Below are 23035 nucleotides of genomic sequence, written 5' to 3' on the forward strand. Positions count from 1 at the left end.
CACTACAATACGTGGTTTACCCGTAATCTCAAAACTGTGAAGCTCTATCCAGTCGTCAATTTCCCTTTCATGCAAAACAGTTCAGGCTTTGAAAAGCCAAGTTTGGAATCATCTATCTGCTTTATCATTCAGCTTTCTCTCCCTTCTGTTCTTTTTAAATTACCAGTATCACCTACAGGCTCTTCTTTAGTCTTTCCTCAATTCTTCCAGAACATTTCCAAGGCTTCTGAGGTCAGTGATTGAAATACTCGCTGTGGAATTTCTTACCTGAAATGGTCGTGTTTTGAACATCGAACGTTGTACTGTTGTTTAAAGAATCAGCAACTGATTCTTTGATATTGGTTAGAGGGACAGTTTCACTTGTTGATGTTGTTACGGTAAATTGAACAATCACACTCCCTTTTTCAATAGATGTGATGGTAATAGACAGTTTTCCACTCTTGATTAAAGCCTGGATAGCCGGACTAAGTCCTTTTATCAACTGAAATGAAGGAAACAGAAATCCACTTCAGAGATATGTCTCATCGATTTTCCCACAGAAATTGAGTGCAGCTAAACGGCTCTTCACATTATACATTTCATAAAGGCAAGGCTTCACACATATATCCTTCAATCATATGTGGATATGAATAGGGAAAGCTCTTTCAGTAGCCAGCTGGGATCATTTGTCACTAGTTCTGCCTCTCACAGTCAAACCAGCAAAGCCGGCATAAGTGATTTCACTCCAGGTGTCTGATAAGATGTTCACTAAAACTCGCTTTCACAGTCGCATCCCCTTACTAAGTGATTACCTCCGCATCCGACTAACCCCAACTGGATTCTACTGAAGTTCTATCCTTCATGTTTCAAATCCACCCAGGATTACAGGTATCTCTGAGACATACAACGTTCCTCAGACTGCTGTTCTCACCGCATCCTGAGATCCTGCTGGATCCAGTGCTCTGGTGTGTTGGGGTTAAGGATCCGGATTGCACGCTTGTTTCAGGGTGACCGAATTGGTGCCAAGACAGAGACGGTCAGTAGACCGCTCTGAGAAGAAACACATTCTGTTTATTTACAAAAAGAGCTCAGCAGCTACACTCCTGTGTTTATAACTCAAAATTCTGTCTTTACTCTTCAGACTCTAACTCAAGACGACTGAACACAGAGGTAGCCCGTGCTAATTCGCTATTGGGTACCGAGATTATGTGATCCTGCATTACCACATTTGTTTTAAAGGTATATTACACATCAGCTTACTACAGATCCGCACTCAGTACCATGTGCCGTAACATGTACACACTCGATCTCTCTCTCCAACAGCACCGACTCACCCTACCACAAAGCTGTCCTGGTCACCAGTTTCATTTCATTCTTCAGCTCATCCAACACCTTAACAAGAAACTTTTTCTCTTCATTTCAGGTATTAAGGGGCACAAGCTTCTTATGGGTGCTGACACCCATCTGGATCCTTCCTCTCCTTCCTTTCTCTCTGACCCCATCCCTTCCTCCAATTACACTGTGTATTCGCCATTACATATTCACGACACCCTCTGACCTACCCCTCTCTGACACTGAATGATCTGTGCTCAGCAAAGGACTCAGTTTTATTCTCTTACACCATCAACTCATTGAATTTTGTGCTCAGCTCAACTTCAAACTCTTCTTCTGTCACCTTCACCTCCATGCTCACTTCATTGAGCAGGAGTCCTCACCCTGCTCAAACAACACTATCACCCACCTCCTCTATTCTTCCTCTATTTGTCCCCTCCCTCTGGTCTTTTGATCTTTTCATTGAGAACTATCAGCATGACATCGACCGCCTGAATTTCTCTGTTCTCGTCACTCTGGCTTGCCTTACTCTGAACTTTCTACATTGCGTCCTCTCAGGTCTAACGCTGGCTTTACTATAAAACCTGTAGTGCTGTTCTTGTCATCTGACGTACCAACCTTTAACTCGCAGAGGCTGAATTTCAACTCACAGACACTTCTTCCTACCTCACTCCGGACCATGATTCCACCACAGAACATCAAGCCGTGTTTCCAGATTAAATGGATAATCTTCACATTATCTGAACTAAATCTATTGCTTCATTCGCGCATTGTTTTTATTTAATTCTTTCACAGTATTTGGATGTCTCTGGCTAGGCCAGCATGTTTTGCCCAACGCTAATTGCCCTTCAGCAGGCAGTTGGCGAGCCGACATTTTGAATTGCTACACTCCATGTGGTGTGCTGTGCTGTTAAGGAGGGAGCTCCAGGATTTTGACACAGCAGCACTGAAGGAACGGTGATATAATTCCAGGTCAGGATGGTGTGTGGCTTGGAGGGGAGCTTGCAGGTGGTGGCATTCAAATGCATTTTCTGCCCTTGCCCTTCTATATGATAGTGCTGATGAGTTTGGAAGGTACTGACAAAGGATCCTTGGTAAGTTGCTGCTGTGCATTTCTGAGAGGTGTGATAAATGTGCAACAGAAACAGAAATTCTTTATATTTGCTAGTCTCAGGAAACTGAACACACAATAATCAACCAAACTCACCAGCTCGGATTAGCTACTCAACCATGATGGACTCCTCTTCACCGACGAACACTATATTGACATGACCATGCTCAGGGTAATTATTCATTTACTTATTGCAGTTGGAATGAATCCCCTCAGCTGATTTCTGCGTTCTTTCGCAGACTCTTCTTCCTCACCCTGCCCACACAGGTGAGTGCTACCGTGCATGCATCACACTGGGGGTGGGGGGGGTGGGGGGGGGGGGGGGGGGGCGCCTTAATTGGCCCACCCACATAAAATGGCACTGCGCAGCTGATTGCGGGCGGCAATCAGATCCACGACTGCCTGTGCCCATTCCCGACCGGCCATTCTGACAATAGGTGCACAAGTGGCAGAGGAAATTTAATGTGGAGAAAAAAGAAGTGATTAATTTTGGAAGGAGAAACATCAGGACAATGTAAAGTAAAGGGAATAATTCCAAAGTGGATGCAGGAGCAGATGGGCCTGGGTGTATATCGGCATAAGTCATTGAAGGAGGTAGCACAGGTTGAGAGACCTGTTAATAAAGCGTGCAGTAATTTAGGCTTCTTTATTAGAGGCATAGAGCACAAGAGCAAGAAGGCTCTGTTAAACTTGTATAACCAATGGTTCAGCCTCAATTGGAGTATTGACTCCAGTTCTGGGAGCCACTCTTCTGGAAAATGTGAAGGAATGAGCGTGCCAATGCAGAGAAGCTTCGCTGGAATGGTTCCTGGGATGAGGAACTTCAGTTACATAGATACTTTGGAGAAACTGGAGCTGATTTCCAGATTGCCCATGACTCAGCCATTGCTATCAGTGTATATTGTTACCCGAAGAAAGTTGGAAAGATATCAGTTAGAGGAGAACAGTGGTTGTTGAGGACACTTGGCCATAGTCAAACACCTGACTTCTATACTGAGAAGAAGGTACTTTAATATATAATTTGAAATTTCACAAGGAGCAAAAGGTAGCATTTCATGTCCTCATATTTGCAAAAACATACGCATGCCACAGTATATCATTTTTCCACCCCCATCCTCTCAAATGCCCAACACATGAATGACTTACTTCATCTACGAAGTTCTTTACAAAGTCTTTGTACTCCTGGCTGCTTTCATTTTTCAGATCTGGTGTGAACTCCTTATTTGTAATTCTTGTTGACACCTCCACTACCGCGGCAACTTTGAAAGTGAAAAAAAAATTACCTCCTGAGTAAAACCTAAATTGTAAATTTATAGAGGCTCTTACGGTTCTAGTTTGACTTGGAAATACAGACATTAACCCCCTGCAACCAATGAGGAGAGAGCGAGTGAGAAGTTAAAACAATGGTGAAGTATTTACTTCTCTAGTTCTCGCCATGTCTCCTGATCACAACCTTTTTAACCTCCAAGTTTTGAAAAGAGTCCGAGGCCCCTGCCACAGTCAGTCACAGGTGTGATGACTATATTAAAGTTGGGGACCTATGACACGATTGGGGTCCTCTGTGCAACTTTAACTCAGGGTCTCAGAATTACGCATTGATCTGGTGCCAGTGATACTCAAGGATAAACAGATACAAGGCAGGAAGAGGCTCAGCAAATTAAGTTCTTATAGTTATATCTGAGTCTTCTGAGCAAGTGTGTTCCTTCAGATCTCTCAGGGAAACTTAGGACTTTCCATATCTCACCATCTCCTGCATACAGCATAATGTAGGAGATCATATTGGGACAATTGTGACTTGGATGGACTGGGCCTATCTATGGAATTCATTGCCACAGAAGGCTGTGGAGGCCAGGTCATTGACTGTATTTAAGACCGAGATAGACAGGTTCTTGATTGGTAAGGGGATCAAAGGTTACAGGGCGAAGGTGGGAGAATGGGATTGAGAAAATTATCAGCCATGATTGAATGGTGGAGCAGACTTAATGGGCCGAATGGCCTAATTTCTGCTCCTATGTCTTATGGTCTATGGTCTTATGAGCCCCAGCCTCAGATTTCTGGGAATCTGGACCGATAGATCAAAAAAATGCTCCTATACATTCCTGTCTTCACATCTTTCCAAGAAAGCAATCCCAGAAATGTAAAATGTGTTTGATCATATGTTTATGCAAAAATTGAAAAATGAAATGTGACCTCAGCCACCGGAAGGTTGGATTCCAGAAACTTCCAGCAGGTTCATTTAGGAAATGGAGGGAAAGGTTTGAGCTCTGAGCTGTTGGGTTTCACCTGCTCACCCAACCCAAAACACCGACGCGGAGTTTAAATCAACTCGAGAGACGTGTAAATGGAGCAGAACGGGTATGTTTATGAAGTACAGCAACTCCACCAGTTCTCAAGATGGTACGAAGTGATCAATAGGGAGGGGACAACTTGCCTCTCCCAGCCAAATAGTCGAGCAGGAGTCCTCCTCCCATTCATAATGCTAACACCCCCTTTCTAAAATGCTAGCCTGTCTTCCCCTCTGCTTGAGCACAGAAAGGTCCACTCTCAAATTACAAGCAGAAGGCTTTGCTGAAATCTGAACCGACTAAAGCCAATGCTCAGACCACAGAGCTACCTGAGTGTCCCAGAGAAACAATGAGTTGTTCCGGAAACTTGCTACCTCAAACAATGTTCGGTCCTCCATTTTCACAGCTCACGTTCAGGAGGGATGTGTGATGAGAAGGGGAAGCAAAATCTGGTTCATCAAACATACCTGTCCTGACCTTCCTTGTAATTGTCTGCTGCTGACCGCAAGTTGTAGTGGATATTATTATCTGATATTCAACATCCGGCTGCAAACGACTAAATTCTGTTGCTTGTTCCTCAGTTTGAATTTGCTTTGTGTAGTTCCCAGCGGAGATTGTGGCATTGAAATGAGGCTGTTCGAATGCATTGTTAGTCTCCCAGGTGATGGAGATGACTTCACTTTCCACTGATATCAAATTAATATGAAGGAACCTCAACGGAGCTGAAAAGAATATATTATTTATTATGAAGCATCAGAATGAAAGAAACATACAATTACAAACTGCATTTTATGCCTCAAATTGCTTCATGGAGAATGGAGTATTTCTGAAGAGAACTCACTATTGTAATGTCGGAAACATTCCAACCAAATGATACACAGCACGATCCCAGGAACAACAATGGGACAATAACCTGACAATATTTTGAAATAGCATTAGGGAATATATAACTATCAGCCAGGATACTAGGCTGCCTTTTCCATTAGGGAATAACAGTGACATCCAGAGAGAGAGATAAAGAGCGATACACTTAGTAAAAGAGGTCAAGAGGTGAGTGAGGGTGAGACTGAGAGGCCTGTATTCTCTGGAGCTTTGATGAATTAGAGGCGATCTCATTGAAACTTACAACATTCTTACAGTGCGTGACAGGGTAGATGTGGATAGGATGCTTCCCCTGGTTGGTGAGTCTAGAATGAGGGGACACGGTCTCAAAATAAGGGGCAGGCCATTTGAGACTGAGACGAGCAGGAATTTCTTCACTCAAAGGGTGTTGAATCTTTGGAATTCCCTACTCCAGAGGGCTGTGGAAGCTCACTCATTGAGTGTGTTCAAGACAGTAATCAATAGATTTCTGGATACTAAATGACATCAGGGAATATGGTAATAGTAAGGAAAAATGGCACAGAGTTAAATAATCAGCCAGGATCTGTTTCGAAGGCAGAGCAGGCTCGACAGGCTGAATGGTCTTCTCCTACTCCTATTTCCTATCTTCCTATTAGGTCATGAATGCTTCCATAATAAAAAAAATAGGGGCAAGAGTGAGCCATTGGGACCCGAATTCTACTCAGGCATTCAAGATCATGGCTGATCTGATTGTAGCCTTATCTCCACTTTCCTGCCTGTCCTCATAAACCTTCATTGCATTGTAGATCAAAAATCTGTCTAACTCTGAACTACTTTTGCCAAACTTGTGAGGAATTGGGAGTTTAACAGCACCAAGTGGCAGCATTTGGGGGCTCTCACTGTCTGTAATCACACAACAGAGGCAATCTGTACCACACTTTTATGGACCCCATGTCCCTATTGTCCATGGGATGATTCCTCCTTATCCTGTCTGCAACAGCTCTACAAATGCTTATGAAACCTCGGTGCCCTCATTGCTGTAGCCACATCCAAAACTGCTGGAGCTGGAAATACAGGGTCTGCCTGTAACTAGCTGCAGCCTTTTAAAAGCTGCACAAGAACTGAATTTCCCTCTGCCCTGAGGTGCTCAGACAATGATGAACATTGTTCTCTTTTATATGACTAATGAGCAATTGGGAAGAAGGAGCTGTGGATTAATAAAACACTTTTAAAATCACATTGCCTTAATCTGCCAATAGAAGGAGATTCAAGGCCTCTCATTCCAATTTTGTCTCTTCCAATGATCTTCCTTCTCTTATGGAAATGCTGACGCCCTCAGGAATAGAAGCCACAATCATAGAACCATAGAAAACTTACAGCACAGAAGGAAGTAATTCCCATCTTGTCCACGTCAGCCGAGGACACCTAGGTGCCCTTTCTAATCCCACCTTCCTGCACCCGGCCCATAGCCCTGCAGTTTACAGCACTTAAGGTGTAGATCCAGGTGCTTTTTAAAAGAGTTTAGAGTTTCTGCCTCTACCACCTACTTGGGCAGCAAATTCCAGACACCTACTACCCTCTGTGTAAAAAAGTTCTTCCTCATGTCCCCCCTACACTTTCTGCCACTTATCTTGTATCTATGTCCCCGGTTCTAGAATACTCCACCAAAGGAAACAATTTTATCCTGTCCACTCTACTTATTCCCCTCATAATCCTACCCATCTATGGTCAATGGGTACCTTATGGTACAGATAATCCTCATGGTTTAGATGATTCAGAAGGAGAAATCATCACTCAACCCAATCCTGTCTTCACCTGCTTTGCACACATTCAAGCAGGAACCCCTGGAAATAGATCAGCATTGATTTCCATTCCTTAACCCAATGCTTTTAATTCACTGTGAGTGACAACTAGGATCATCAATAGCATTAGAGCCACTGCAGAGACTAAGCACATGACCTTGGCTCACATTTCAGAGCAATACTGAGGGAGGCCTGGACTATTGGAGATGCCAGCCTTTAGATCAGAAATTAAACTGTCTTATCCAGAGATTCAGGTGGATGGTACATAGCCAAAGAAAGTACTTCAAGAAGAAAAGGAATATGTCTGATGGCCTGATAAAATATGCAAGTGTCACTCATATCATTGTGGCTTGTAGGGTCTTACTGTGCACAGAATAATTGTATTGTCTACAAACTAACATGACATACACTTCAAAGAAAAAACAAAAATACCTGGAAAAGCTCAGCAGGTCTGGCAGCATCTGCGGAGAGGGACACAGTTAACATTTCGAGTCCAAATGACCCTTCAACAGAACTAAGTAAAAATAGAAGAGAGGTGAAGTATAATTTGGTTTAAGGGGGGATGGGACAAGTAGAGCTGGATAGAGGGCCAGTGTTAAACCAGCTTATATTTCACCTCTCTTCTCTTTTTACTTAGTTCTGTTGAAGGGTCATTCAGACTCAAAACGTTAACTGTGTTCCTCTCCACAGATGCTGCCAGACCTGCTGAGTTTTTCCAGGTATTTTTGTTATTGTTTTGGATTTCCAGCATCCGCAGTTTTTTGCTTTTATACACTTCAAAGGAATTGGTTGAGTGTGAAGAATGTTCTACATAGATAAAAGAGATGTGCTAAGGCATTGCAGGAATGTAGTTCTTACTTTCTTACTGATTGGTTTGTGACATTGGGAAATTACAATTACCATGAAACAAATAACATTTCATTAGTCTTCAAACAATATTTCAAAAATACAACTATGCCATAACATATCTCCCTGTCTGGACAAAGAAACTATTGATAGATGTTATCCATCAGTAAAATATAGGCAAAAAAGCTGTTCTAATTCTCAGGGGCTCACCTAATTTATTCCCTGAAATATGGATCAGCCACTGAGCTATGGAGACCTATGTTACATTGTAAAAAGAATGTGATGGAAAACATAACTTCTTTAATATCAAGTTTTGTCTGTGATGAGGAGTGCATGCTTATATAATTAAATGTAACAAATTAAAATATTCAACTTACCACAGGCTGTAGTGAGTGATGTGGATTTAGGGGTAGTTGTTATAAACGTGGAGGCTTGGATGGAGGTTGGGGTGGAGGTGGAGGTCGGGGTGGACGTCGGGGCCGAACTTGGGGCAGAGGTTGGTGTGGAGGGTGTCGAGGAGGTTGAGGTGGAGGCGGGGGTGGAGGTTGGGGTGGAGGTTGGAGTGGTGGTTGAGGTAGAAGTTGGGGTGGAAGTTGAGGTGGAGGTTGGCTTGGATGTTGGGGTGGAGGTTGGTGTTGAGACTGAGGTGGAGGTTGGTGTTGAGGTTGGCGTGGAGGTTTGGGTAGAGGTTGAGTTGGACATTGGTGTGGAGGTTGTGGTGGGGGTTGAGGTGGAGGTTGGTGTGGAGGTTGAGACAGAGGTTGAAATAGAGGTTGAGGTGGAGGTTGAGGTGGGGGTTGAGTTGGAGGTTGGTGTTGAGGTTGGCGTGGAGGTTTGCGTTGAGGTGGGGGTTGAGGTGGACGTTGGTGTGGAGGTTGTGGTGCGGGTTGAGGTGGAGCTTGGTGTGGAGGTTGAGGTGGGGGTTGGGGTGGAAGTTGGTGTGGACGTTGAGGTGGAGGTTGGTGTGGAGGTGGAGGTTGGTGTGGAGGTGGAGGTTGGTGTGAAGGTTGGGGTGGAGGTTGAGCTGGAGTTTGGTGTGGAGGTTGAGGTTGAGGTGGACGTTGGTGTGGCAGTTGTGGTGGGGGTTGGAGTGGAGGTTGGTGTGGAGGTTGGGGTGGAGGTTGAGGTGGAGGTTGGTGTGGAGGTTGAGGTGTAGGTTGATGTGGAGGTTGAGGTGGGGGTTGAGGTGGAGGTTGGAGTGGATGTTGGGGTGGAGGTTGAGGTGGAGGTGGAGGTGGAGGTGGAGGTCGGGGCGGAGGTCGGGGCGGAGGCTGGGGCAGAGGCTGGTGTGGAGGTTGTCATGGGGGCTGCGGTGGAGGTTGGGGAGGAATTTGGGGTGGCGATTGAGGTAGAGGTTGGGGTGGAAGTTGAGGTGGAGGTTGGCATGGAGGTTGGGGTGGAGATTGGTGTTGAGGTTGGTGTGTAGGTTTGGATGGAGGTTGAGGTGGAGGTTGAGGTGGACATTGGTGTGGAGGGTGAGGTTGAGGTGGACGTTGGTGTGGCAGTTGTGGTGGGGGTTGGAGTGGAGGTTGGTGTGGAGGTTGGTGTGGAGGTTGGGGTGGAGGTTGAGGTGGAGGTTGGTGTGGAGGTTGAGGTGTAGGTTGATGTGGAGGTTGAGGTGGGGGTTGAGGTGGAGGTTGGAGTGGATGTTGGGGTGGAGGTTGAGGTGGAGGTGGAGGTGGAGGTGGAGGTCGGGGCGGAGGTCGGGGCGGAGGCTGGAGCAGAGGCTGGTGTGGAGGTTGTCATGGGGGCTGCGGTGGAGGTTGGGGAGGAATTTGGGGTGGCGATTGAGGTAGAGGTTGGGGTGGAAGTTGAGGTGGAGGTTGGCATGGAGGTTGGGGTGGAGATTGGTGTTGAGGTTGGTGTGTAGGTTTGGATGGAGGTTGAGGTGGAGGTTGAGGTGGACATTGGTGTGGAGGTTGGTGTGGAGGTTGAGCTGTAGGTTGAGGTGGGGGTTGAGGTGGGGGTTGGGGTGGAGGTTGGGTTGGAGGCCAGGGTGGAGCTTGGTGTGGAGGTTGTCATGGAGGTTGAGGTGGGGGCTGGGGTGGAGTTTGGGGTGGGGGTTGGGGTGGAAGTTGAGGTGGAGGTTGGCATGGAGGTTGGGGTGGAGGTTGGTGTTGAGGTTGGCGTGGAAGTTTGGGTGGAGGTTGAGGTGGAGGTTGAGGTGGAGGTTGGTGTGGAGGTTGAGGTGGAGGTTGGTGTGGAAGTTGAGGTGGGCGTTGAGGTGGAGTTTGGTGTTGAGGTTGGTGTGGAGGTTTGGTTTGAGGTGGAGATTGAGGTGGACATTGACGTGGAGGTTGTGGTGGGGGTCGAGGTGGAAGTTGGTGTGGAAGTTGAGGTGGATGTTGAGGTGTAGGTTGGTCTGTAGGTTGAGTTGGGAGTTGAGGTGGAGGTTGCGGTCGGGGTTGAAGTGTAGGTTGGTCTGTAGGTTAAGGTGGGGGTTGAGGTGGAGGTTGCGGTGGGGGTTGAAGTGTAGGTTGGTCTGTAGGTTGAGTTGGGGGTTGAGGTGGAGGTTGCGGTGGGGGTTGAAGTGTAGGTTGGTCTGTAGGTTGAGTTGGGGGTTGAGGTGGAGGTTGCGGTGGGGGTTGAAGTGTAGGTTGGTCTGTAGGTTGAGTTGGGGGTTGAGGTGGAGGTTGCGGTGGGGGTTGAGATGTAGGTTGGTCTGTAGGTTGAGTTGGGGGTTGACGTGGAGGTTGCAGTGGGGGTTGAAGTGTAGGTTGGTCTGTAGTTTGAGGTGGAGGTTGCGGTGGGGGTTGCGGTGAGGGTTGAGGTGTAGGTTGGTTTTGAGGTTGGCATGGAGGTTTGGGTTGAGGTGGATGTTGGTGTGGAGGTTGGTGTAGAGGTTGGTGTGGAGGTTGAGGTGGGGGTTGAGGTGGGGGTTGAGGTGTAGGTTGGTGTTGAGGTTGAGGTGGAGGTTAGTGTGGAGGTTGGTGTGGAGTTTGGGGTGGAGGTTGGTGTGGAGGTTGAGTTGGGGGTTGAGGTGGAGGTTGTGGTGGGGGTTGAGATGTAGGTTGGTCTGTAGGTTGAGTTGGGGGTTGAGGTGGAGGTTGGGGTGGGCGTTGAAGTGTAGGTTGGTCTGTAGGTTGAGTTGGGGGTTGAGGTGGAGGTTGAGGTGAGGGTTGAGGTGTAGGTTGGTGTTGAGGTTGGCATGGAGGTTTGGGTTGAGGTGGATGTTGGTGTGGAGGTTGGTGTGGAGGTTGGTGTGGAGGTTGAGGTGGGGGTTGAGGTGTAGGTTGGTGTTGAGGTTGAGGTGGAGGTTAGTGTGGAGGTTGGTGTGGAGTTTGGGGTGGAGGTTGGTGTGGAGGTTGAGGTGGGGTTTGACGTGTAGGTTGGTGTTGAGGTTGGCGTGGAGGTTTGGGTTGAGGTGGATGTTCGCGTGGAGGTTGTGTTGGGGGTTGAGGTGTAGGATGGTGTGGATGTTGGTGTGGAAGTTGGGGTGGAGGTTGAGGTGGGGGTTGAGTTGGAGGTTGGTGTAGAGGTTGAGGTGGAGGTTGAGGTGGAAGTTGGGGTCGAGTTTGAGGTGGAGGTTGGTGTGGAGGTTGGAGTGGAGATTGGCGTGGATGTTGGACTGGAGATTGGGGTTGTGCTTGTGGTGTGGGCTGACATGGAGGTTGGTGTGGAGGTTTGAGTGGAGGTTGCGGTGGGGGTTGGGGTGGGTATTGCAGTGGATGTGTTTGTGGAGATTGGGGAGGAGGTTGGATTGGAGGAGGGTGAGGTGGAGCTTGGGTTGATAGAAGTTGGGGTGGAGGTTGGAGTGGAGGTTGGTGAGATGGAGGTCGGGATGGTGGTGGTAACAGTAGAATTGTTTGGATTGGTTGTGCTCGGAGTTGCGGTAGAAGGTGTTGTGGTAAGAATATTGGTTGTTGGAGCCGAGGGAGTGCTGCTTTTTGGATCTTCACTGGTTGAGGCCGGAGTCGTACTCGCTGAGGAAAAATAAAAGACAACAACTTTTACACAGTGAATTTGGTGATATTGCTCAGAACCTTGCAGTTCAATTTCCCAGCGTAAACCAACTAAAAATTGTGCCCATTATCAAATGGTGGCAACATTACACATTATCACTTAAGGAGTGTTCAGGATTTTAGTGCATTAAAGTCATGCAACTGCAATGCAGACAATCGGGGGGGGTTTCAGAAATTGGGGCCTGAATTTTTTGGATGGCGGGGTCTCGCTTCCCACCATCAGAATAGTCAACAGGAAAAACATCCCCACCAATTCAGAGTGCCCCACAGGCAGTTCACGCTCGAATGAGCATTAAGTGGCTGAAAGTGGGTCTTGCGCCCCTCACTGGAGGAAGTCCCACCTTAGAGAGCTACCAGCCAATATGATTGGCCTGCAGCTCTCCAGTCTTGCAGTGGACAGAAGAAAGAATGCAGGAAGACATCAGAGCCTTAGTCAGGGCACCGAACGGCCAGATTAGTTCAAGGTATACCAGGGTGGGGTGGGTAGGGAAGGCCTTGGTGGGGGAGGGGGTGGGTGGGGGATGCCCTGAGAGAGAAGCTGAGGGGGTAGAGAAGACCAGAGGCCACCGGGCCTTAAGTAGGGGGGGCACACCGAACTTCATGAGAGTGCTTCTGATGGAGGTACTACCCACTCCTCTCCACCCCACACCACCCCCCACCATTCTGCCCGAGATGTAACTCTGCTCTTTTTTGGGATACCCCCATGGAATGTCAATCTTGCCACCATTCCGAAAATTGACACAAAGTGGGAAACAGCCCTTAAGTGGTCAATAAGTGGCATACAATTTGGGCCAGGGCAGGCTTCCTGTCCACAAACTTGCCCACCCCAGCATAAAATCGCTGTGTGGTCGGGACAGGCAGGAACCCGGTGGCGGGGGGGATCCTGTCCCTTTAATTCCACGCTATCCCCTGCCAAAAAACCCGCCAGTGGGGCAGCATAAATTCTGGCCAGGGAGTATGGCATGGCAAAAAGAGATTTCAGTTTGGGAATGAAGGAGAGCCCAACATAAATTGGAAGTAGAGAAAATAGCAACAAATCAACACCACTGTCGATTGCTTTTCTGAGTGAATCAAGCCCCACATTATAGAGTTTTCTGTGGATCTTGCCTGCGTTTCCTGCACACACATTTTAATAGGCAGGGCAGTCACTGGACTGATGAACATACAATAGTAACCAACAGCCTCCAACCACTGATGCAGTGCCAACTTTAGATATATAATGGGCAACACAGAAACATTACAGATAGCACCAGGCAATTAAATTAATTAAAAGTAAATCATGGTATTCATTTATTTGTTTTTTTAATATGAGAATGACAAAATTCAGAGAAACACATCAGCAACTCAGAACTACAAAGAAAATGAAACACAAGGAGAATAATTCTGGATTAATTATTTTGCTAATTGAAACCAAAAATGGGAAGTAATTATATAATTGAAAAGTAAAACAATACAGGGCTCCGGGGAAAGGGCAGAGCAAAAGGACTAATAGGAGAATCTTACAAGGAACCAGCATAGGCATTATGGGCTGAATGGCCTCCTTCTGCCCTGAAAAATTCAATGACTTTACAACATTCCTCTTGACATTCCTCTATTAGTTTAACCAAGTAATTAATTAATTGAGCTTAAATTGGCAAAGGTGCTTTAAAATAGTGATGAGATGAATGTAAGATATACAGCATTACAGCTTCCAGTCTTCAGTCATTTTGATTCACTCCACATGATACCAAGAAGCGGCTAAAGGTACTGGATAGTGCAAAGACAATGGGCCCTGACAATATTCCAGCAAGAGTGCTGAAGAATTGTGCTCCAGATCTTGCCGTGCCCCTATCCAAGCTCTTCCAGTACAGTTACAATAATGGCATCAACCCAGCAATGTGGAACATTGGCCAGGTGTGTCCTGTACACAAAAAGCAGGACAAATCCAACCCAGCCAATTATTGTCCCATCAGTCTACTCTTGATCATCATTAAACTGATGGAAGGGGTCATCAACAGTGTTATCAAGCAACACTTGCTTAGCAATAACCTGCTCACTGATGCTCAGTTTGGGTTCCACCAGGGTCACACAGCTCCTAACAGCATCGCAGCCTTGGTTTAAATTTAGACAAAAGAGCAGAACTCCCAAGGTGAAGCGAGAGCAACTGCCCTTGACATCAAGGCAGCACTTGACTGAGTGTGGCTTCAAGGAGCCCTAGCAAAACTGGAGTCAATGGGAATCAGGGGAAAAATCTCCAATGTTTGGAGCCATATCTACCAAGGAAGATGGTTCTGGTTGTTGGAGGTCAATCATCTCAGTTCCAGGACACACTGCAGGAGTTCCTCAGGGTAGTGTCCTAGGCCCAACCATCTTCACAGAATCACAGAGTCACACTGTGCAGAAGAGGCCCTTCGGCCCATCGGGTCTGCACCGACACATGAGAAACACCTGACCTACCTATCTAATCCCATTTACCAGCACTTGGCCCGTAGCCTTGAATGTTATGATGTGCTAAGTGCTCATCCAGGTACTTTTTAAAGGATGTGAGGCAACCCACCTCCACCACTTTCCCAGGCAGTGCATTCCAGACTGTCACCACCCTTTGGGTAAAAATGATTTTCCTCACATCCCCCCTAAACCTCCTGCCCCTCACCTTGAACTTATGCTCCCTTGTGACTGACCCTTCAACTAAGGGGAACAGCTGCTCCCTATCCACCCTGTCCATGTCCATCATTATCTTGTACACCTCAATCAGGTCGCCCCTCAGTCTTCTCTGCTCCAATGAAAACAACCCAAGTTTATCCAACCTCTCTTCATAACTTAAATGTTTCATCCCAGGCAACATCCTGGTGAATCTCCTCTGCACCCCCTCAAGTGCAATCATATCCTTCCTATAACATGGCGACCAGAACTGCACACAGTACTCCAGCTGTGGCCTCAGCAAGGTTCTATACAACTCCAACATGACCTCGCTACTTTTGTAATCTATGCCTTGATTGATAAAGGCAAGTGTCCCAGATGCCATTTTCACCACCCCACTAACATGCGCCTCCACCTTCAGAGATTTATGGACACACACGTCAAGGTCCCTTTGTTCCTCTGAACTTCCTAGTGTCATGCCATTCATTGAATACTTGCTTGTAAAATTACTCCTTCCAAAGTGTATCACCTCACATTTTTCAGGGTTAAATTCCATCCGTCACTTATCTGCCCATTTGACCATCACGTCTATATCTTCTTGTAGCCCAAGACACTCAACCTCACTGTTAACTACCCGGCCAATCTTTGTGTTATCCACAAACTTACTAATCCTACCCCGCAACACCCCCCCTCCCCCCCCCCCCCCCCCCCACCCACCCCACATAGTCATCTATGTCATTTATATAAGTGACAAATAATAGGGAACCCAGCACAGATCCCTGTAGTATGCCACTGGACACTGGCTTCCAGCTACTAAAGCATCCCTCTGTCATCACCCTCTGTCTCCTACACCTAAGCCAATTTTGAATCAACCTTATCAAATTACCCTGTCTTCCATGTGGGACCTTGACAAAGGCTTTGCTGAAATCCATAGAAACTACATCAATTGCATTACCCTCATCTACACGCCTGGTCACCTCCTCAAGAAAGTCAATCAAATTTGTTAGGCATGCCTCTGACAAAGCCATGCTGATTATCCCTGATCAAACTTTGCCTCTCCAAGTGGAGATAGATTCTTTCCTTTAAAATTTTCTCCAATAGTTTCCCTGCTTTATCAATGGCCTTCCTTCCATCATAAGGTCAGAAGTGGGGATGTTCGCTGATGATTGCACAATGTTCAGCACCATTCGAGACTCCTCAGATGCTGATGTGGTTCATGTCCAAATACCACAGGGCCTGGACAATATCCAAACTTGGGCTGACAAGTGGCAAATAACATTCGCACCACTCAAGAGCCAGGCAATGACCATCTCCAACAAGAGAAAATCTAACCATCCCCCCTTGACATTCAATGGCATTACCATCACTGAATCCCCCACTTTCAACATCCTGGGGGTTACCATTGACTAGAAACTGAACAAGACTAGAGCACATCAGAGGCTAGGAATCCTGCGGCGATAACTCTCCTCCTGACTCCCCAAAGTCTGTCCACCATCTAAAAGGCGCAAGTCAGGAGTGTGATGGAATACTCCCCACTTGCCAGGACGAGTACAGCTCCAGCAACACTCAAAAAGATTGACACCGTCCAGGACAAAACAGCTGTTTGATTCGCATGCCTTCCACAAATATTCACCCCCTCCACCACTGACGCATAGTAGCAATAGTGTGTACCATCTACAAGATGCACTGCAGAAACTCACCAAGGCTCCTTCAGCAGCACTTCCAAACTCATGACTGCAATCATCTAGAAGGACAAGGGCAGCAGACACATCAGAACACCACCAACTGCAAGGTCCCCTCCAAGCCACTCACCATCCTGACTTGGAAATATATTACTGTTCCTTCACTGCCACTGGGTCAAAATCCTGGGACTACCTTCCAAACAACACTGTGGGTGTACCTGCATCACATGGGCTGCAGTGATTTAAGAAGGCAGCTCACCACCACCTTCTCAAGGACAATTAGGAATGGGCAATAAAAGCTGACCCAGCCAGCAATGCCCTCATCCTCATTGAATGGCTAAAAAAAATGCAATGTGCTCACATATTAATATCACCAATATTCATGCTGAAACATTTTCACATTCCTTACTATCTCACCACTCCTGGTTTAAACAGTTTAGACCTTTACCTCTGCACTCTGTTCCTGGGTTTGATGGATTGGTATCAATAGTTCCCTCTTTACAACTACATGAGAAATTTCCAGGAGTGTTCGTGCAGTCAGCTAAATCAGAGCATGTGGTGTTCCCAGTCTGACACTCATCGATGTCTGAAACAATAATTAGAGCAAAGCAATCAAATTAAATGTTACTTTCACCCAATGATTTAAAGCAATATTGGCATCAGGCAATGTCCTACCTTCACACATCCTTCCAGGTACACGGGGGCTTGTGTCTATGAACCCAGCGTTACACTGACAAGTGTAAGTTGCATTCTGTCTGATACAAGTTCCATTAACTGAACAATCATTCAGCCCAGGCTGGCAGCTGTCTCTGTCTGTAATGAAGAGGGAAAATCAGTGTTAAAAAACTGCTTCAGTCTGAATTTAACCAGCTTGGAAGTACTTGAAGAACTGATAAGTATGGAATTTCATGTGTCTCCTCCTTCCTCATGTTAGTCCAATAGAAATGTTACCTCCTAATGGTGAGGAACCATTAATACGAAGAATCCCAAAACAGCATGGAGACGTGGACCATGTGACATGAGCTGGATAATGCAGTCAGTTTTGAGCCAGTCATAAAGAATAAAGGTCTACATTCTCTTCTGTTTACAGAAGCCCTGAACGGAATAAGTGTAAGGACTTAAATCCTAGCTTCCAAAAGTTACAAACCTAAAGCATAAAACTGCTCATAATGTGAGACAAACTGGAATCAAATTGGGAACCACATTGGGAGTTGGCATAGGGTGGATGGTGTAGGGAATGGAGAAAGTCACACCGTGTCTTTCTGGAATCAGGGTTATGGTCAATTAGAGGAAGGTTTCCTTTGGTTGCTGTCTTAGTGACTTTGTCAGCCTGCCGAGTATTTGCTATTCCAACTGAATTGCGAATGCAATTTTGTTATTTTCACACTGTTCTTTCCTGGAACATCTTATTGAAAATAGCTTTAAGGAAAGAACATTCTATAGACCATAAGACCGTAAGATGTTCCGCCATTCAATGAGATCATGGCTGACCTGATATCCTCAACTCCACTTTCCTTCCTTTTCCACATAATGATCCAGCCTCTACAGCCCTCTGCGGTAAAGAATTCCACAGGTTCACTACCCTCTGAGAGAAGAAATTCCTCCTCATCTCTGTTCTTAAATGGGCGATCCTTCACTCTGAAATTATGCCCTCTGGTCCTAGGCTCTCCCACAAGGGGAAACAGCCTCAGTGTCTAAGAATGTTATATGTTTCTTTAAGGGCACCTCTCATTCATCTAAACTCCAATGAGTACAGGCCCAACCTACTCAACCTCTCCTCTTAAGAAAATCCTTCCATACTCAGGATCAAACTAGTGAACCTTCGCTGAACTACCTCCAAAGCTAGGATATCTTTCCTTAGTTAAGGGGATGTTCACAGTATTCTAGGTGTGGTCTAACTAATGCCTAGTATAGTTTTAGCAAGACTTCCCTATTTTTATAAAAGCAAAATACTGTGGATGCTGGAAATCTGAAACAAAAACAAAAATAGCTGAAAAAACTCAGCAGGTCTGACAGCATTTGTGGAGAGGAATACAGTTAACGTTTCGAATCCATATGACTCTTCATCAGAACTAAGGAAAAATAGAAATGAGGTGAAATATAAGCTGGTTGAGGGGGGTGGGACAGGTGGAGCTGGATAGAGGGACAGTGATAGGTGGAGATAGCCAAAAGATGTCATAGACAAAAGGACAAAGAGTTGTTGACAGTGGTGATATTAGCTAAGGAATGTGCTAATGGTGACATTAAGGCTAGAAAGCAGCAAGTAACAGATAGCCCTGGTTGGGGTGGGGTGGGGGAAAGGGATCGAAATAGACTAAAAGGTGGAATTAAAACAATGGATGGAAATAAATTTTAAAATAATAGAACTAGGTGGGAAAAGAAAAATATATTAAAAAATATACATATTTTTTTAAATTATAAATTATTGGAGAAAGGTGGATCGGAAAGGGGGTGGGGATGGAGGAAAGAGTTCACGATCTGAAGTTGTTGAACTCAATGTTAAGTCCGGAATGCTGTAAAGTGCCTAATCGGAAGATGAGGTGCTGTTCCTCCAGTTTGCGTTGAACTTCACTGGAACATTGCAGCAAGCCAAGGATGGACATGTGGACATCAGAGCAGGGTGGTGTATTGAAATGGCAAACAACAGGGAGGTCTGGGTCATGCTTGCAGACAGACTGAAGGTGTTCCGCAAAGCGGTCACCCAGTCTGTGTTTGGTCTCTCCAATGTAGAGGAGACCACATTGGGAGCAGTGAATGCAGTAGGCTAAATTGAGGGAAGTGCAAGTGAAGTGCTGCTTCACTTGAAAGGAGTGTTTGGGCCCTTGGACAGTGAGGTGGGGGGAAGTAAAGGGGCAGGTGTTGCTCCTTCTGCGGTTGCATGGGAAGGTGCCGTGAGTGGAGGTTGAGGTGTAGGGGGTGATGGTGGAGTGGACCAGGGTGTCCCGGAGGGAACGGTCCCTACAGAATGTTGACAGGGGGGTGAAGGGAAGATACGTTTGGTGGTAGCATCATGCTGGAGTTGGCGGAAATGGCGGAGGATGATCCTTTGAATGCGGAGGCTGATGGGGTGATAAGTGAGGACAAGGGGGACCCTATCATGGTTCTGGCAGGGAGAGGAAGGTGTGAGGGCGGATGCACGAGAGATGGGCCAGATACGGTTGAGGGCCCTGTCAACCACCGTGGGTGGAAAACCTCAGTTAAGGAAGAAGGAAGACATGTCAGAGGAACTGTTTTGGAAAGTGGCATCATCAGAACAGATGCGATGGAGGTGAAGGAACTGAGAGAATGGGATGGAGTCCTAACAGGAAGTAGGGTGTGAGGACCTGTAATCGAGGTAGATGTGGGAGTCGGTAGGCTTGTAATGAATATTGGTGGATAGTGTATCACCAGAAATTGAGACAGAGAGGTCAAGGAAGGGAAGTGTCAGAGATGGACCATGTGAAAATGATGGAAAATGGAAATTGGAAGCAAAATTAATAAATTTTTCCAGGTCCAGACAAGAGCATGAAGCGGCACCGAAGCAATCATCAACGTGCTGGAGAAAGAGTTGTGGGAGGGGGGCTGATTTATTTTTATTTTATTTTGTAATTGATTTTTAAATTTATTTCCATCCATTATTTTATCTCCACCTTTTAGCCTATTTTGATCCCTTCCCCCCACCCCACCCCCACTAGGACTACCTGTCACTTGCTCGTCCTGCTTTCTACCCTTAATGTCACCATTAGCACATTCCTTAGCTAATATCACCACCATCAACACCCCTTTGTCCTTTTACCTTTGACATCTTTGGCAATCTGCACCTATCACTGGCCCTCTATCCAGCTCTACTTGTCCCACCCCCCTCAACCAACTTATATTTCATCTCATTTCTATTTCTCCTTAGTTCTGATGAAGAGTCATATGGACTCGAAACATTAACTGTATTCCTCTGCACAGATGCTGTCAGGCCTGCTGAGTTTTTCCAGCTATTTTTGTTTTTGTTCCCTATTTTTATATTCCATTCCCTCTGAAATAAAGGCCAACATTCCATTTGCCTTCCCTATTACCTGCTGAATTTGTATGTTAGATTTTTGGGATTCATGCTCGAGGACTCCCAAATCCCTCTGTGCTGCAGCTCTCTGCAGTCTTTCCCCTTTTAAATAATATTCAGCTCCACTATTCTTCCTGCCAAAGTGCATAACCTCACATTTTCCCACCTCATATTCCATCTGCCAATTCACCATTCGCTTAACCTGTCTATATCCCTCTGTAGCCTCTTTGTGTCATCCTCACCACTTGCCTTCCCACCTATTTTTGTGTCGTCTGCAAACTTGGCAATAGCGCATTCACTTCCCTCATCCAAGTTATTAATATATATGTAAATAATTGTGGTCCCAGCATTGATCCTTGTGCCACTCCACTAGCTATAGGTTGCCACCCTGAAAATGCCCCCCTTATCCCAACTCTCTATCTTCTATTATTTAGCCAATCCTCTATCCATGCTAATATACTACCCCCAACACCATGGGCTCTTATTTTATTAAGTAGCCTTATGTGCGATACCTTATCGAACACTTTTTGGAAATCCAAGCATGTTACGTCTTCTGGTTCCCCTTTATCTATCCTGCTTGTTACCTCCTCAAAGAATTCTAATAAATTTGTCAGGCATGATTTCCCCTTCATGAAGCCTTGCTGACTCTGCTTGCTTACACTATGCATTTCTAAATGCTCTTCTGTTCAGTTTCTGTGGCCACTTTAATCCCATCAGGTTATTTTTCCCTGCACGTGGTATCTACAGATAGTGCAAATTAATCAGTACATAACAGTCAGCCAACAGATTATGGGTGGAGTCATCCCAGATTTGAACTAAGTGAAGTAGTGGGCGTGAAAAAGAAGTTTCAGCTGCCGGCCACAATGACGGATTTTCGCACCGTATCGTCCCCTTAACAGCACGTCCCACCTCATTAACAATGCATCTACAGGAAACACACCAGATCGCTGGCGGACAGGCTCGGATTTGCCTGCCACACCATGACCTCAACGCTTCCTCACTCCAGGCACCCTGTTTAAAGCGCACCAGAGCACAGCCTACTTCACGTCTTCAGGCCAGGACTGCTCCAGGCAACAGACGGCCCCGAAAGCAAAGGTGACAGCAGACTCCAAATTTAGTGATGCCTCTCTGGGGTGCCTGCTGGATGCATGGAAGGCTGCCACGGTGTCCTCCATCCCTGCTCTGGCTGTAGGAGGTATACCGGAATCACCAATCCGGCCTGGGAGACGCTGGCAGCTGCGGTCAGCGGCACCGGAGCACATCCAATCAGCCATCCAGCGTAGGAAGAGGATGAACGCTCTCATCCATTCCGCCAGGGTAAGTCATTCCTCTCATCACTCTCAACTCACACGCTCACAAACTCATCAGACGTCCGCGGGGATCTCACACCTCAAGGGACAACACCACGAACCCTCACACACACCCTCACATCTCCATTAGGTTCATACCCTCTGGGGCTTGTGTCCTCATCCCGCCCATGTCTCAGCTCACCACACAGACATTCCACACCGTGCCATGCGTCCTGTTCATGCACTCTCCGTCTGTTTTCATGCTGGAAAACTGGCTCACAGCAGGAGGGAGAGGTCCCAGGCCGGTGGTGGAGTGGCCGACATTAGGCCCCTCACATTGAGGAGTGTGCCATTGTGCTGACTGCTGAGACCATGGACCATGCTTGTGGTGACAGTGAGGTCGGTGGCGAACACCCACATAAGGATCTTGCGCCACATCATCCCTCTCTTAATGCAACTGTGAGTGCTGTCGCTCGTCTTTTGACTCTGCCACCATTCATTAGTTATCTCTACTTTGGTTCACAGGGAGATCTGCCAGGTGACTGACGCCCTCAGCCAGCCAGTCCCTCAGCTCAATCCAGGTCCTCACCTCCAACCAAGAGGACTCTTCCTCCATTGAAGAGTTGGAAATAAGCAACCTGGAAGACCAGGACCAGCACTTACCCACACCCTCCACCAATGGAGAGATACACACCTCAGACGGACCTAGATCCAGAGCAGACTTTTGGGTTCACAATCTGGTGGTCACCACACAGACACGTGTCTGCACCAGGAGGAGACACATTCAGCCGAGCTCTCTGGCATTCGGAGGGCTGCTGGGGTAGAGGTATCTGTAACATCCAGATCAGATGACTAGCCCTCTGGCTTTGACCTTCCAACTCATTGTAGAGAGCCAGCAGAACGCAGGGGAACATCACGCAGAGCTGTTGGAGGCCCTCAGGAGAGTGGCATGTGAGTCGGAGGAGTGCGTCTGCCTGTTCTCTGATGAAGTGGTGCCTGCATGCGTGTGAATGGAGGTCTCCATAGGAAGGATGGCAGACTCCATGGAGACCCTGGCCCAGCAGAATGCAGGAATGTGTGCAGACCTGCATTGCAGTAGCCATGGGTGACTTTCTGCAGTGGGAACACAAGTGGAAAACTTCAGCACCCCTCCAGGTGCTCCTTCCCCTCAAGTAGTCAGGCTGGGGCCCTTGGGCACTTGAAGAGAGGAGTAGCAGTTGGGCACCCCTGGGTCATCCACTCAAGAATCTCAGAG

General features: G+C 46.7%; 1 protein-coding gene across 1 annotated transcript in view; it reads right to left on the reverse strand.

Moving 5' to 3' along the window:
- The window catches only part of LOC121290608 (serine-rich adhesin for platelets-like), a 100372-nt gene that overhangs the window by 38403 nt on the left and 38934 nt on the right, over positions 1-23035 (reverse strand). Inside the window, exons 11-16 of the mRNA XM_041211272.1 lie at positions 17137-17274; positions 16910-17047; positions 8576-12121; positions 5175-5429; positions 3569-3681; positions 268-481 (exon numbers count right to left, since the gene is read on the reverse strand). Coding sequence (XP_041067206.1) covers positions 268-481; positions 3569-3681; positions 5175-5429; positions 8576-12121; positions 16910-17047; positions 17137-17274 — 4404 coding nt within the window. The remainder of the gene's footprint in view (positions 1-267; positions 482-3568; positions 3682-5174; positions 5430-8575; positions 12122-16909; positions 17048-17136; positions 17275-23035) is intronic.

Source organism: Carcharodon carcharias, chromosome 18 (assembly GCF_017639515.1).
Source record: "Carcharodon carcharias isolate sCarCar2 chromosome 18, sCarCar2.pri, whole genome shotgun sequence".
In the NCBI taxonomy this organism is placed as follows: domain Eukaryota; kingdom Metazoa; phylum Chordata; class Chondrichthyes; order Lamniformes; family Lamnidae; genus Carcharodon; species Carcharodon carcharias.